We start from the raw sequence: 17,493 nt of genomic DNA, 5'->3' as shown, positions 1-17,493 counted from the left end.
TTCACTTTTCTGATTTGTACCATTCACTTATGAATGAATGTGAGTTATTCTGCTGCTGTGATTTCTTTTAGGATTCCAGGTGCATAAAAATATTAAATGCTTGCTAAAATGGACATTCAAAGTATCAGAAAGTATCAGTGGATACTTTCTGAAATTTCTAGAGATATGCAAGAATTCAGGGAGGTTTTGATTTTATTTCATTATTACTATTTTTTTAACTTAAAGTTCTGTTAGTCTGTGACAGAGATTCAGAGTGTAGATATCCTCAGTAGGATCCCTGCAGTTTAGAGTTCTAGCAGGATAAGTTCTTTTTCTTCTCTTTCCAGATAGCTGTCCTTCACAGTTGTTAAATGTTTTTGAATAGTGTAATCCTGGTTTACTGTGCATTAGATACTATATTCAGTGGTGTGTATTTGTGCCTTATCCAGTTTCTTTTTTAGTCTAGTGAAAGTTTATAATACTTTGAACTTTTCAGTTCTTTCAATGTGACAATTGATTTAGTGTGGTCTCCGCTATTTTCTTCCTGTTCTGAATCATAGCATGTTGTCAGGGATATTCATCCAAGATAAAGACGGATACCTGTGCCTATTGGAGCAAGAACCTGTCACAGAATCACAGACAGGTTTGGGTTGGAAGGGACCTTAAAGCTCATCCAGTTCAACCCCCTGACACAGGCAGGGACACCTTCCACTAGAGCAGGTTGCTCCAAGCCCTGTCCAACCTGGCCTTGAACACTGCCAGGGATGGGGCAGCCACAGCTTCTCTGGGCACCCTGTCCCAGCAGCTCAGCACCCTCGCAGGGAAGAACTTCTGCCTAAGAGCTCATCTCAATCTCCCCTCTGTCAGGTTAGAGCCATCCGCCTTGTCCTGTACCTACTGGCCCTTGTCCAGAGCCCCTCTCCAGGTTTCTTATAGGTCCCCCTTAGGCGCTAGAGCTGCTCTAAAAGTCTTCCCGGAGTCTTCTCTTCTCCAGACTGAAGAAGCCCAACTCTCAGCCTGTAATACAAGTATTACAAGAGTAAGATAGAAATGCAGGGGAGCAAAGATCGTGTAAGCTTCATTGCCTCAGAAGAGTAAAAGTATCATTACTCTATTAATTTCTTGTCTGGTGATTAATTTAAATAATTATTGGCACTAGAGTTCTGGTGAAATCCTGCCCCACTGAGAACAGTGCTCTCAGCCTATGGAATGCCTTTATAAAACTATAGTATTTAAACAGTTTATAGGGAGCAAGTATTAGTGTCTTTGCAGAATAAATAATTACTACTCTTAATATTGATGCTGATACTACTGCTGTGTGTATTCTGTCTTTGTTGTTGTTTGGTGTACGATAGTCTCTCAGTGGTAACATTTCAGTCCTCACTACTCTCTGTCAAGAAAATAAAGTTATGGCAGATGTGAATTTTACTTTTTATTTTACTAACTTCTGATAGTGTCAGATGACAAGTAAATCTGAACAAATCTCTTGCATCAAAATCAAGAGCAGGAAGTCTTGCTTCCTTTCAGCAAGTAGCGTGTTGTACCTAAGGGCAAATAGACCTTTTCCGATTCTTACTCAGTTACTCTCAGTGTTGATGACTAATGACATATTTTGGCATCAAACCCCATCAATTCTCAAGGCTATGTGTTACTGAATTTCAAGTTTTTAGAATGAACATTGCAAAAGTTCTTTGATTTCCATGTGGAAGTTCAGTAGGCGGTAATTGGTGAGTTTTCACTCATGCTGTTATAAAATGTTCTAAAACCTTTTAAAATATCTGATGCCATTCTTAGTAGTTATTTTGTGCAGGAAACCTTAATTTTGTATCCTGTATTTACAGATTACTGTTCAATAGAGTAGATTTTATTTGAAGAATAAGAATGAAAAATATCTAACTTGACCTTTAAAGCAGTGGTTTCCATTTCATCAGATCTCATAGTTTACATTTTAGTCACAATTTGCAAATGGGAACAGACGTATTAGCTTACTGGTATTTATTTTCATTTAGGGTGTAGGTACATTTATCTTTAATGCCATGTCAGACATTGCCCCAGTGTTACAGTATTTTAACATGAAGACTTTTTCTAATTTCCCGTTTCCTCCTTCAGTCTCATAGCAAGTATCCTAAATATCTGAAGCTGTCATGGGTCGTAAGTGCACATTGCTGACACATTCACTCCTAACCTTCCTTTCTAACTGAAAAAAATTGCTTGCTCTAAATCCAACATAAACCCCATGATGCACCTTACCCTTTATGTCAGGGTGTATTTGGAATATAGTAGCTTGTGTCTTTCCTCTTTGTTAGGAACAAAAGATGCTGTATCAGTTCTCCATCTGGTAGAAGTCATAGAACGATAGAATACCAGGTTGGAAGGGATCTCAAGGATCATCTGGTCCAACTTTTTGAGGCAGGCATGAGCTAGATTAGATGCCCCAGCATTGTCTATTTCCAGGAACGAATGTTTTCACAGGATTCACTGGAGCTGCCATGCTTTGCCCCAGCTAGACAGCATTGTACATTGCTGCTGGAGATGGCACATTGATTTGCCAGCGCTCCTGGAACAGTTGGGGAAACTGTAGCTCTCCTGCATTGGAATGCAACCTTATTTTCAACTGTGTCACTTGTTTAGCTTGAAAGGAGAGAGTAGCCTGTATTGCTACAGACTGTATATACTGGTTATGGAGCCTGGAGTAGAACAACTCTGACATAAAGGTGAAGAGTCTTTATGCTCCACTGGGAGTTGATGTGCTGTTTATAAACACATGCTTTCAGAACATAATAGATAAGTACATGAATTTGTTTGCTTGCTAGTGGTGATCCTGGGAGGGCTATGGAAAAGAGATGCTGCTCAGTTGTGTGCTATATTGTTGGCAATGCACTTACCGTAAGGTCACATTTTTGTTGTGGGATAGTGACACATCCTCCGAAATCCTGATCATAGCCAGCCATTTGAAAATGCATTTACCTCAGCCTATTCTCCTGTGAGCTGCTGCAGCTGTCTTCAGGTGATACTACTACTAGATTATTCCTTTCTTCATATTTTAAACACAGGCATTTAAACATGTTTGAAAGCCACAAGGCATTGTGTTCTCTATTGATCAGATCAGAAAGGAATATTGCAAATACAAAGAATCTGTTATGCCATGTATCCTTAAATCACTTGAGTAAGGTGTTGCCTTACTCAAGTGTGTTACTGGACAATGAAAGTGTCCTCGTGTTCCCATATCTCTAACACTGAATAATAAAAATGTCCCCATGTCACTCGCTGTGGCAAGCTAACAATCTTCATGAGGTTTGTTGACTTTGTACAATTATTTCATTCACACTTACTTAATTTTATTACAAAACTAGCTCCCAGTAATCTGATCTTTAACACAAATCATATTATTTCCATCTTTTATGTGGAACCAGTTTTACATGTTCTGTGGTCTTAATACATTCATACTTTTTCAAACCAGAATAAGAAGTAGTCATTAAGGCATAATCAGCCTTCTAAACAATGGTAATAGTTCTCTTCAACAAACGCTTCTGTGAAGTGAGAATAAAGACTCTTTCAGTTTTATGTGTTCCTGTCAGCTAATTTATCACCTCTTTTCCTTAATTACGCACCGGTGGAGTTGTTTTGTTACATAAACACCACATTAAGGTTCTTCCATTTCCAACTAGGTGGTTGTGCTACAATCCCAGAGTCTGATTTAGAGGAAAGAACGGTTATGCTGTGCTCCACAGCAATGTTTCCCCATCATGGACAGATCACAAAGCAGAAATCCAAGCCTGGTAAGAAAAGGAAAACTACTTTGTTTTATTTAGAGGTATACAGCTCATCTTTTCAGAGTGCTTGTGGACATAGGAAAGAAATGATGTATTTCAGGCTTTGTTAATATAATTTCCAATTTTTCTTACGATGTGTAGGATTCTGGGTGTATTCAGCTTATATCAAGAACAGTTAAACTCCAGAGATCAGTCTTGGAATTAAATAACTTCACAGTTGAAAGGTTTTGTGTTACATAACACTTGAACGGGATTCTCACAGGTCTTATTTCCAACCTCTTCCATAGAAGAGGCAAAATGAAACTGAGGATATTTTTGTGCAACAAAGGCTGCTTTTCGCTACAGGATGGTTGTTAGACTTTGTGCCAGGTGATTAAAGCACAGTCATTACTTATCTTTTGTGGGAAGACTTACTAGAATTTCAGAAAAACATTATTGGATATAATCAAATGAAATTATACCGGCTATAAAATACGCTGCATACAGTGGTGACACATATTCTGGAAAGACTTCATGCTGCTGGGAACTGTGATATAGTGTTAACATCTTTTAAAAGCAGCATTGTGAAGTAGTGCATTGCAGTTTAATAAAGTGCCTGGTAAGTTCTTAAGCTTTGACTGCAGCTGTTTCCCATTTTGTTTACTAACTTTTACCTTCCCTCCTTTTTCCCTCCTCATTGTCTGATTTTGTCCTGTAGTACCTATTTTTAAATGTATTTGAATGTGGTTTGTAAATCAGATGTGTTCATTATAGATTGCTGTTGAAGTTAAGAGCAGCTTAGAGGTTGCAACCAGTGGTAGTCAGAAACTCCTTATATACTGCAAAAAGCAGTTAATTGTGTTTAAAATATATTCAGCTGCTTGTTTGCCCAGTTAACTGTTGCACAGACAGGCAGGGAGTTGAAATACATAGATCATTGCAATAGTAGATTTAATAATAGTAAGTTTTTAATATTGTGCAAGGAAGAAGGCTATCTAATGCAGCAGTATAGTAATGCCATAGTGTAACTTGAAACTCCAAAATGAGTATCTGCTTGCACAAATGACCTGAAAAATCCCCTGAAGGCCTAGAGCTCTGTTCTAGAGTGCTAATTACTTCCAGTCCTTATGGGCTTCAGGTCATGAGAAGGAGGGAAGCTGTCAAAGTTGACACACGTGGAGTTCAGTCCTTGTCATCTGGCTATATGAAGTACCCTCCTGGTAATGGAAAAGGATATAGTCTTTTTGATGTAGGATACAATCCTGATAAAATTCCAACTTTGGGCAACTAGACCAATAAATCCAGAGCATATGGCAGGCAATCTCTTTTCTTTGTATGATGCTTCATCCTTCAGATCAAGCACATCTTTGTTCTTCAGTGGATCATGTTCTGCTATGTTGAAATAACCTCATTGCTGAAAAGACAAGCACGAGAGGGAAAGTGTAGAAGTATATTCATGTGATCCAGAAACGGCAGCGTGGGCACCTGCATATTCTACTGTAGGTCTTAGCCTGTGATAAAAATAGAGACTTACATCACATAGCTGGCTGTTGTTACTTTGCGGCTGTAAAAGGCAGAATGAAAACTTTGAAAGCTTTAAAAAAACCCCCAAAATCATTAAGTTTACAGCCATGCGTTATACCAATGAATTTAATTCATTCATGGTAAGAATTGACTGCCATCTGCCAGTTAGTGCTGCAATGTGGAGAGTAACTAGAATATCTGCCACTGAGCTGTCTGGAAATTCTAATTACTAAAAGCAGTGTGTAAGAGCCAAGGGAGCTACTTAAACCATAAGGTAACACTAGGCATGAAATCACAGCGTTGCAATGTTTTTCTGTACATGATATTTTTGGCCTGAATTCTAGTTCAGGCACCAGAGACTGCAGCAAACCCATGGTGATTACAGTGAGCCCTTAAAGAATATTTGTTGTGTCTTATGTATCTTTGTATGACTTTGCAATTAATTTAACTATGTCCAGTCAATAAGTGAAAAAAGGGTTAAAGTAGAGTAAAAAATTATTTTCTTGATATATCATCATTCATTTCCTGGGTGAGTTTGAGACAGATTTTGCTTGTAAGTTAAGAGTTTTTGTTTTCTTGTTGAAGATGGCTTTTGCTATTCATATCTCTAGCTATAGAGGTAGTTTAGTGGCAAAATTATACTGACTTGAGAGAGTTTTCTGCTAATATTTTGCAGTGAGCTGTGTCAGCTGAACTGGTATGTCATGCCTAAGCTTCTTCATAAAAAAATCCCACAGTTTAATGACAGAAGTTTAAATAGATAAAAATACGTTGTGGTCACACCACTAAATACCTCAAAACTGATGAGAAAAACCAGGATCTTTTCAGCTGTAGATGGGTATGTGTACATGGGCACAATGGCTGGTATCCCTGTGTAGGAAACCTGAGGAGAAACATGTCTAGTAACAGAGTGCATGCACAGAGGAAGATGGAAATCAATTTAATAACATGTGCTGATCAAGTTAGGATATTCCAAAGTATCCTGTAGGTCATGTGAGACCTTCAGCTGAATACTCAAGGCTACCATCCATTGAAATGGAGTGTGAAGTATTGTTATGTACTTGCTCCATCTGGTGCCAGACCAAACCTTAGCAACAGGATTTTGTACGGATTGAATTCTATTAATAGTAGAATGTAGGTTAGAGGAGGGAACATGGGCAGCCTTGCTTATAGTTAAATTGCTTGTGTGGATAAATATGCTGAGGAGAAGTGTTATTGGGAAGTTGGAATATAGAGAAATTATGAGCAAGGAGGAAGCCTCAAGACCTTGAGGGGACCTAAATTCTGTTTCAGACTCTGTGAGCTTTGTACGAGCTTGTCTACATTTATTACTGCTGTGGCTGCTGCTTGCATAGCTAATGTTCAGTTAGTCTTGAGCTAGCTAACTGCAGTACTGCTAGCAACCTACTTGTGATAGTAGGGCATTGAACCCTGGCTGTAGAATTTACCAAAACTCTGAAGTTCGACAGTGAATTTGCATGAAATTCTTGCTGTGCTCATAAGTGTCTGAGCTCGGTAATCTCTTGTTAGTGAGATGTAGTAGGTACTGTATGGAGGTGACTGCCAGTCACTGCATTGTATACTGGAATGTTGTTTGGTCATACTGAGAGCTTTTTAGCTTTAATGAGTAGACATGGACATGAAAATATGCCTTAAAATATGTTGTATGAGCTAGGCAAAGAACTGTGAGGGAAATGAGCGACAGACCTGGAAGACTGTGCTGTGCTATGGGAAAGTATGCTGCAGGATAGCATCCTGCCACAGACTTGTGAGTTATCTCATACACAGTATTATATTGAGACTTTCCAAGCAGCTGCTAAGCATGTCAATGAGGCTTTTGGCTTTGTTTCGAATAATTATTTAGGGCAGCAGAAAGTGGCATCTAGTAGTGATGCTGCAAGTTTGTGCAAGGAGAGAATGAGTGGTTCTGGGCCAATCAGAGCCTCTTTGGAAGGGGTATTCATGGCTGTATGACTCTTTTTATTGCTGAAATGGTTCACATTGATTGTTTTTTCTTACTTATTTTTTCTAATCCAAGTATGTTGTGATTCCATAGTAAAGAGTGGGATCAGGTTCATGATATTTGAAAGTTGATGATATTACTGCAGTTATAGGAGTAGCTTCTTGCCAACAGCTTTTGCTTTGAGTGGGTAGAAAAATATTCCCTTGAGCATTCTCTGTCCCAGTGAATGGAAAATTCTGCCTGCTTACCCTCACAGGGCACAGAGTTTGTGTGTGCTGCATTTGGAGGAGTAATGTTAGCATGTTAAATCTATCCCTGCAAACTTTGATCTTAGTGCTTTGGTTAGTGTGGACAGTGCAGCACAGATTTCATCGTGGGCTGCAGAAGCATGGTGGGGAGTTTGAATATAATTTGAAGTTAAGTCCACTTTCAAGTCTCTCATTACATCATTGCTTTTTCCGTGAGCTCACAGCTACAATACCAGTGCAAATATGATGCGATCACAAATGCAGTGAGTGTAGACTCTTTCATGTAGGTCCTGTGTACTTCCTTTCTCGTTGTTATGCTATTCCCTCCATTTTCCATTTTCTTCTTTACAAGTTAGGACTTTCTTCCTAGAGTTGCAGTCTTTTTGAGTGGTGTGATTGCAGGAACTTTTCATATGTTCTAGGTGGTAATAATTAATGGAGATTTGCAGAACTCCATTTCCCAAGTTCTCCCTTGAGTATTTCTGATGAAATGAGTTGAAAATGGGGTTTGTAGCAAATAAGTGTAAGGAAGTTCTTGCACCTGCTGGCTTAAGGGATATGGTGAACAACCTTGCTCTGAACAGTTAAATTGTGCTGGTGATAAGCTCTAGGATGAAATAATGACTTATGTATTGATAAGGATATAGCCTTTTAAGTATTCTGTGTTCCTCATATGCTACTGCTGCATGCTACATACTATGAAAGAAAATTTCCTAAGACACATTTTTCTAACAAATACAAATATTCCTACTGAATATTTTAGGCAGAAAGGATCTGGTTGCTCTTTTATGAGTAAAAGAGTTTTATGCTGGTAAATCATGAGTAACTCCATTAAATTGGTGGAAAACTGGATGAAAACTTAGTATGAATAAAAGAGTTATTGGGCTGGAAAATAACTGGGGTTTTTGTTGTTTTGTGGATTTTTTGGTGGGGTTTTTTTTTTTGTTTGTTTTTTTTTTTTTTTTTTTGGTGTAAGAGTGGTGCCACTTTGCAGTTTGCTTACTCATTCTGGATTTTACAGTGCTAGGAGTCAGATATGTCAAGTGTCATGTCATGCAGCTGTTGGAATTTTCACAACTTGTAAGACTGGATTTTCCTGGCAGGATTTTTTCCACCAAAGATCCTGTAAATCTATCCTGTAGATGATCCATTTGAACAAAAAAGAACTTCTAAATATTGAAGGGAAATGTTTGCCTGACTTTTATGCTAATTCAGAATGATCATTGTCTTTTCTTGAGAAAGCAACTGAGAACATGGCCTCATATTTACATTATTGTTTAAATACAAATAATTCTGAGGAGCTATTCATGAGACCAAATGGACCAAAGGTTTAGCATTTGCACTTGCTACTGTGCTGCCACTGGTTTTGGTTGAATTTTTTGTATTTTGCTATCATGCAAATATATAGATGACTTAAAGATTAGATTTCAAAGTTCTCATCTTGTATGATTATATTTAGAAAAGTAAATAAGCTTTCATAGTTTAATACTCCTTGCATCTAAGACCAAGAACTGTTTCAGCATTTATATTTATGTATTGGAATAGATTTTTTAACGGTCTTTAATTTGAAGCATCTGGCTTGTTATGTTTGATTAAATACATGAGCAGCTATACATAAATGACTGCGAGGCTGAGCTATAAACTCCAGCCAAATTCTCAAACAATGCTCCAAAGTTGCACCCAGACATTGCACAGCTGCAGATCTTTTCCTGCAAGTTTTACTTAACGAATACAACAAATAAAAAGTGCTACTTTATCTACAGCATTGCATGACAGTGTTCATGTCGATGTGGTGGGTGCTGTTTAAGAGGATCATTCAACTTTACTCTTCTAATCAAAGATTGCTGGACTTAATATGCCTGGATAATTTTAGGAACTACTACATGATTCCAGCTCATGAAGATGCTTAATTATACAAGGCTGTGTAAACAACTCTGTTAGTAAACAGCTAATTTTCCTTAAATGTCTAGTGGCACATTTAAATTTAGCTGTGTGCTTCATTTTTTCATGAATCATCATTTACGTGAATACACGACTGTGTGAAATGCCAGCTGTAAAACACCTCATCACAAAGTGATAGAATACAAGATGAAGTTCTGCGATAGTGTTTCATTTGTTTGATTTTAGAAAGGAATATTCTTAAAACACTCGGCTTTGTACAAACAGTGAGATGGTAAAGGACTTTGGATATAAATTGTTGCCAAGTCGACTAAGTCTTCTATTTCTGTACTGTTCTTAATCTTATCTTTTACCTACGCAAATGAGAACAGGCATATCTTCAACTTGTTTTAAAGGGTGTTTAAATAAACTCCAAAACATGTCTGTGAAAGATTTCTGTTTGCTCTAGATCAGACGTATTTTATTTATAGATTGGACTTATAACTGCTCTAGATTTTTCAACATACACAAGTAAGATTCAGATGGCCTTACTACTGTTATTGTAATTATCATTGTTTGCTACACTGGTAATCATTTGGATACTGATACTCTTGCCAATTACAGCAAAAGTATTTTCAAATACATGGCCAAGCAATTAACTTTTTCAGGTTATGCATTTTAATAGGACAGAAATCAATCCTAATAGTAACTGTGTTCTACATGAGATTAAACAAAAGGGAAATGTATAAATTAAGCTAAAGATCATTTTGGAAAAATGTACGTGCTGTCTGGAATAGGATTTCATGCCCATAATGAGCTTTCAAAACAATCAGTTGAACAAATCAGTGTTGTTGGCAATGCACTCTTCAGCTGTCCATGGCCGCAGTTTTGAACCTGAACTTTTGTCCCAGGTCTGGTTACTACACTCATGACCATAAGACCAGTCATAAGAATAACAAGTCTGACTTTAGGCTTATTGTTTGAAAATCATTGAAGGATCAATTTAATGGGGCTTTTCTGAAGGAGTAAATATACCTTGGACAATTTGAGTTCAGTTTCAAGCATTTTTATGGGAGAGTTGCAGCACAGTATTTTGTCCTTGAGCTAACGAAGAGTCTTGAATTAGAAATGAATCCGTCAAAAATGTGGAAACTTGTGATGGCCTCAGGTACGTGAAAGCTCCTTCAGGACATAACCTTATTAGTAGCTCAGTTCTGTAATTCCCACTGATGTATTGTAGCACTATGAGACTAGATCCTTGTTTCTTTCTGTCTCAACGTTGCTATATAATAGGAAAGATACCAGGAGCCTGCAGCTGGGCCCACCTAATACTTTAAAATTGCTAAGCTAATTGTTTCCACAAGAAAAGGTGCAAAGAAAATCACTGGGCTACAAAAAGCCTATTTTTCTGGGGAGAGCTGAAGAGATTTATGGAGGTTTTCTTTTCCACAGAGTCTGTTTTTCTACAGAGCAGTACAGCTTAAGAGATTAATGTGAGAATTCCTTCATTAAGTCAATACCAAATGAAGTGCAGTTTCTCTTTTAGTGGGAGTTTGTACATACCTCTCCTGTGAAATGTAATATAACATGGGAATGTAGAAAGTCTTACTTGTGTTCTCGTATTTGCAGATTCAAGTATATCATAATGTGTATTATCCACTGCAGTAGGTAGAGAGATTGGTCTCTTCTGTTTGCCCATGCCAGTGGTTGTGGTGGTGTTTTAGTGTTTTGCAAAATATTTCCTTCAAAGGTCAAAAAAAGTCTGACTAATTCCAGTTTGTTTCATGAGTTGTCTCAGAAATTACTATGAGATCACAGAAAAAAGGTATGAAATGAACAAGTCATGGTAGGGAGAGCCCTCAATTTCAGTGGCTTTAATGTCAAAAAATGGTTTGTTTAGAGCACTTTTATGATTTGGGAAGACACTCAAAATTATTAGCAAAAGATTGCTATTGTTGCAGTTAGCAGAGCAGTAAAATGCAATGCAGCATATAACAACATACTCATGGCCATATCCAAAGTTTTTGGAATCTATGAAAAAGCCGTTCCTTATTCTTATCAAGTCCTGAAAATGAAAACTGATGGATACTAGAAGATGAGAAGCACGTAGAAGTGGCATGCTAAATATGGAACAAACTGAAAATCAAAGCTAAACATGTTGTTACAAATTCTGAATAGGTTTTGTGTGCAAGAAAGGGGAATTATAGCACAATGCAAAGAATACTAAAAAAAGAAGATAATTCTAAAGCTTTTTATGTGACCAAATGTTGTACCTCATATTTCCTTGGCAGTTGCCTTGCATAACTATGGACTTAAGATAAGTAGATGATTGTCTGTCACTAGGATTCATTCACTTGCTCATCTTCTGCTAGTAAATGTAGGCAGAACAGAAACTAGTCTGACTTCTCTGTTAGTTGCTGCTACTTTTGATCTGTGCTGGGGAAGGTTAATGCTGTTTTCCTTGCTGGTGTTTGTAAGATTTCTTATATTGCTTTTGTTTTCTCACACCAGTTATTTCCACCATCGTGAAGTGTTACCATCTAAAGTGACCACTGCAAATACACCCAGTTCTTTGTTTCTGGTAGATGTGAACTGCTGGCTGTTGTTTTCTCTAGCTGTGGCAAAACCTTTCAATTGAATAGTCAGTAAAGCTTGTTTCTCAAGGCATCTGCTTTCCCACCTAATGCTTTACTGACTTGATACACTGTCTGACTTCTAAATAAACTTTTTGTACGTAGTTTTTTGTTTAATGGGGAAATGATAATTTTGTCCAGAACATGGATAGCTTTGAATTTCATATGTTATTTGGATTAGTGTATTACTCCTGGCTTCACTTCTTTTGTCAGATCTTTGTTGGTTAATGAGATAGGGCACAGATATCTGTGCTGCTTTGTTGACATTATAGAAGAGTGTGTATGAAATTTACTTTCCACTATTTATTCTTTATGTGCGTTTGTGTTAGATGTTAATGGCTCCTGTATGCTGTTGGCAGTCTTTGAGAAAAAAGAATAAAAGGATAGAGAAACGCATCAAAACGTTATTTGAATGCCCTCTCATCATTCCAAGTCCTGAAAATCCAGGAGGATTTGATGGCTGCCAGATATATTATCAGTTCCTGGTCAGTTGTTCAAAGCCCTGGACAACAAGGTTGGCAGGCAGAGGAGAATTTTAGCTTCTAACATCCCTATTCATATAAAAGAGGTAATTAAAACAAAGATGTTCAATAGCACAAACCAGAGCCAAGCACTCCAATTTAAAACCTCCCCTACTGCTGAAAACCAGTACTGTGAGCTTTAGGGAATCCCCAAAACTCATTGAGTGCTCCATGGAGTTTTTCTGATGCAGAAACTTGGGGATGGAATTGGATGGCTGAAGTTTTATATTAAAGTCAGATTACACATCGTAAAGGTTACTTCTGTCCTCAAACTGTTTCACTAACTTTCTCAGAATCTTAAAGTTAATACTAATGTAAGTGCTTGATATATAAGATGAGTATTAGTTAAATCCAGGATGAGGCTGTAAAATGGTTTTCCAGGTCTTTTTTCCAGGTTACACAAAATGCCAAGACTCACTTTATAGCTTGTCAACATTGGCCACCAAAGGGAGATTAGCTCTAGGTCTTTAGAACTGTTTGCTGGAGGAAAAAAAAAAAAAAAAAAGACATTGTGGAGGTGTTAGAGGTTATTTTCCAAAGTATCTTCTTTTAGGAGTAATTTTAGTGTCTTGCGCCCCTTTCTCCCCTCCCAGTTCCAGAAGGCAGACATCCATATTATGAGCTAATGGCTTAAACTTTCTTTAGAGAAAAGAACTGGTTTTGAGATACTAGATTGCATGAAAGCACCTGAAACTGCTAATATCAGTTCTTTCTCCCTGAGGGTGACTCTGCAGCCTCTTGAAAAATAAGGGATTTGAATGGAAACAATGACTGTCTTTTGAAGAACTGCTGACACGCTTGAAATGTGGGAGCACATTCCCACATGCTCTTTTTTGGAGAGTGTTACTGGAATTGCAAATAGGTTTTCCATGTCATTTTGTGGAAATTATCAGTGCCATTATTAGTCACTTCAGAGCATTGCTAGAGCTTTGAATTGTCAAGGAATGGGCATTTTGCTCATATGGATAATATATAATGCCAGAGTGTATCGTTTTAGTTAAATAATATTGTGAATAGTACTCAAATGTTTCCAGAGTTGGTATCAGCAATTTTTTCCTCTTAATTATTAGAATAAAATATTCAAAATGTTACTGCACCGTCGAGGTTGTACAGCTCAGAGCTTTTCTATGGAGGCGATGTGATGCCCATGTTTGTACAGGTAGGTGATATTGTGATGCTAGGGCTGTGACATGTCTCAGAAGTGGCTTGAATCCCAAATCCCAGTAGTCTCAAAGTTCTTCTCACTTTGCTATGCTGGAGCAGTACACGTTCCAGTCATGTTGGCTGTAGTTCTTAAAACTGGTCACTTAAAATGGACAGTAAAAACTCTTAATTTCTATTTGTATTCGGTAGTGTTAAGAGCTCTTCCACAGTTTTTTGAATGCTTGGAGACACAGTTCCCTAGTGTCAAGGTATGTCTAATTCACAGAAGACGATATTCTGCTTTTAATAAGAATGTCTTCTGGGGCCCTACCTCTATGTGCTGTCACAATTATCATAGCTGGTGGCCTGTCACAAACTCTTTGGTTCTTTACTTGGTTCTCATTGCCTGTGGCTGTAAGATACAGCACATGTTGTCTGTAATGCTTGAATTAGCAACCTGGTCTAATGGAATGTGCCCCTGCCCATGGCACAGGCATTGGAACTAGATGAGCTTTAAGGTCCCTTCTAACCCAAAACAATCTGTGATTCTATGAATGTGTCATATTTCCAACTTCAGTGGAGAATTAAAATTTAGGAGTTAATAACTATACATTTGACTGTAGGTCAAATGAATGCAGGTCTTCTGATGTTTTCTGATCAAGGGGCACATCAGTTACAATAACAAAATTCAACAAGTTAGGCTTCAAGAACTGATTCAAGTTCACCACATTGAGTGAGGGTGGTTGGATGACTGTTAAAAAATTGTTTGATGTTTGTCTTACCACTGTGTTATTGCGTAAGTAAATCTATACCCATACTTTAGCAGCATGCCAGTGCATGAGGCTAATCAAGTTTAGGTCTTTCATAAGATACAGTGGATGCAAAAAATAGCTTGTATTTCCTAACACAGACTTTCAAAGTGTGTCTCTATTTCAGGGAGAAAACCAGAGAGATGTTCCAAAATGTGTAGCAGGACAGGATGTGATATCTGGAGTGGTGTTACAACTAAGTTTCTCTCCTTTTGTGCTACCTTCAAAACAAATGTACTGTGTCACTTAGTGAGGACACATTTGCTTTTATTGGTGGCATGTTATTTACAGCTCATGCTGCCTCACAGAACAAGGTGAACCACAGTAGAATCATAGAATCATAGAATAGTTAGGGTTGGAAAGGACCTTAGAAACCCTGCAGTTCCTTAGCTTGCTCATTTCCTAAACAGAGTAAAAAAATTTATGACTCCAGTTAGGCCAGATTACTTTTCAGCTCAATGTATAGCTCCTATCCAGTAAGATAGCAGGTAAGATACTACTTGATCATAGAATCATAGAATAGTTAGGGTTGGAAAGGACCTTAAGATCATCAAGTTCCAACCCCCCTGCCATGGGCAGGGACACCCCACACTAAACCATGACACCCAAGGCCTCATCCAGCTTGGCCTTGAACACCGCCAGGGGTGGAGCATTCACAACCTCCCTGGGCAACCCATTCCAGTGCCTCACCACCCTCTCAGTAAAGAATTTCTTCCTTATATCCAATCTAAACTTCCCCTGTTTAAGTTTTAACCCGTTACCCCTTGTCCTGTCACTACAGTCCCTGATGAAGAGTCCCTCCCCAGCATCCTCACAGGCCCCCTTCAGATACTGGAAGGCTGCTATGAGGTCTCCACGCAGCCTTCTCTTCTCCAGGCTGAACAGCCCCAACTTTCTCAGCCTGTCTTCATACGGGAGGTGCTCCAGTCCCCTGATCATCCTCGTGGCCTCCTCTGGACTTGTTCCAACAGTTCCAGGTCCTTTTTATGTTGAGGACACCAGAACTGCACACAATACTCCAAGTGAGGTCTCACAAGAGCAGAGTAGAGGGGCAGGATCACCTCCTTCGACCTGCTGGTCACGCTCCTTTTGATGCAGCCCAGGATAGTGTTGGCTTTCTGGGCTGCGAGCGCACACTGAAGCTGGCCCATGTTCATTTTCTCATCGACCAACACCCCCAAGTCCTTCTGTGCAGGGCTGCTCTGAATCTCTTCTCTGCCCAACCTGTAGCTGTGCCTGGGATTGCTCCAACCCAGGTGCAGGACCTTGCACTTGGCATGGTTAAACTTCATCAGGTTGGCATCAGCCCACCTCACAAGTGTGTCGAGGTCCCTCTGGATGGCATCCCTTCCCTCTGGCGTATCAACCAAACCACACAGGTTGGTGTCATCGGCAAACTTGCTGAGGGCACACTCAATCCCACTGTCCATGTCACCGACAAAGATGTTGAACAAGACCGGTCCCAACATCGATCCCTGAGGGACACCACTCGTTACCGGTCTCCAGCTGGACATCGAGCCATTGACCACAACTCTTTGCGTGCAGCCATCCAGCCAGTTCTTTATCCACCGAGTGGTCCACCCATCAAATTGATGTCTCTCCAATTTAGAGACAAGGATGTCGTGTGGGACAGTGTCGAACACTTTGCACAAGTCCAGGTAGATGACATCAACTGCTCTGCCCCTGTCCATCAGTTTCGTAGCTCCATCACAGAAGGCTACCAAATTGGTCAGGCAGGATTTTCCCTTAGTGAAGCCATGCTGGCTGTCACCAAACACCTTGTTTTTCATGTGCCTTAGCATGCCTTCCAGGAGAATCTGCTCCAAGATTTTGCCAGGCACAGAAGTGAGACTGACTGGTCTGTAATTCCATGGATCATCCATTTTTCCCTTCTTAAAAATGGGGGTTATATTTCCCTTTTTCCCATTGTCAGGAACTTCACCTGACTGCCATGATTTTTCAAATATGATGGCCAGTGGCTTAGCAACTTCATTTGCCAGCTCCTTCAGGACCAGTGGATGAATTTCATCAGGTCCCACGGACTTCTTGATTTATTTGTCTTCATGTTAATAATTAGTTGAATCTGATTATTTTATAGTGTATTTTGGATCTTAGATATGAAGATATATGATATCTTCAGTGTCCTGAGTGTCATGGACAGTGTGATGTGCTTTGTAGCGCTGTGCAATCCTCCAGCTATGTATTGACACCCTAGAGAATACTGCTTTAAAAACTAGAAGAAAAGCTTGTTTTCTGGAAAGTAGCCTTAGCAAAATGTTGTAACTTGGATTTCTGATGTGAGCTCTGGTCCTATTAAAGAAAACCTTAAGGTGAACGTTAGGAGTTAAAAATACCAAGATTGTATGTACTTAGATTTCTCCTGTGGCTCTGCTTACTGAGAAAATTTTGTTCTTTCAGGGCTTTATTTTGGTGTGTTTAACATTCCAGCAGATACTGGATTATTTTTCATGTGTGCGAGTGCTAACAACTTGCCACTTTGAGATTGGGAACTGCTGTCATTGCTGGTGGGAAAGAGGAAAAAGCAGTGAATAAGAACAGAGGACTGAAGAACATAGCACAGTAGAAAATGAGGAAAATAGAAAATACACTACATGTTCCACATCACATGGGTTTTAGTTCTCTCTCCTGTAGTCATAATCCAGCAAAGTTTTTAACTGTGAAAAGCATGATTAAAGATACGTATATGCTTTCATCTGGCCTGAACTGTCAGCAGCATTAAGCAAACACTCACTGCAACTGTTCCTCAATGCACATTGCAAATTGTGCCTGGAAAGATAACTTGTGCATAGCTATGCTGCTACCAGTACCTAGATTAGCTAACTTAAAACTAGATTGGTTGTATACAAATGAGTAATGGCCTAAATCAGGAGAGTTGCCATGGTTTTATCTTCTCCCAAGCCACCAAAGTGTTTATCCACTTTCTGGTACCAGCACTACTGTTTATATGACCAGGTACGAAGGCAGTTTTAGGGAGCTGAACTGATTGAAACCTTGCCCCAGATGGGGTTAAAGCTGCTTTTTC

General features: G+C 38.9%; 1 protein-coding gene across 1 annotated transcript in view; it reads left to right on the top strand.

The window, feature by feature from the left end:
• The window catches only part of BBS9 (Bardet-Biedl syndrome 9), a gene marked incomplete at its 3' end in the record, with an annotated part of 276,367 nt that overhangs the window by 152,527 nt on the left and 106,347 nt on the right, over positions 1-17,493 (top strand). Inside the window, exons 22-23 of the mRNA XM_080611280.1 lie at positions 3,648-3,758; positions 13,852-13,910. Of these exons, the coding sequence (XP_080467406.1) occupies positions 3,648-3,758; positions 13,852-13,910 (170 nt within the window). The remainder of the gene's footprint in view (positions 1-3,647; positions 3,759-13,851; positions 13,911-17,493) is intronic.

This window comes from Psittacula echo (genome assembly GCF_963264785.1).
Source record: "Psittacula echo genome assembly, chromosome: 2".
NCBI lineage: Eukaryota > Metazoa > Chordata > Aves > Psittaciformes > Psittacidae > Psittacula > Psittacula echo.
Note: the sequence above shows the minus strand (reverse complement) of the source record. Positions and strands in the feature narration are given on the sequence as shown.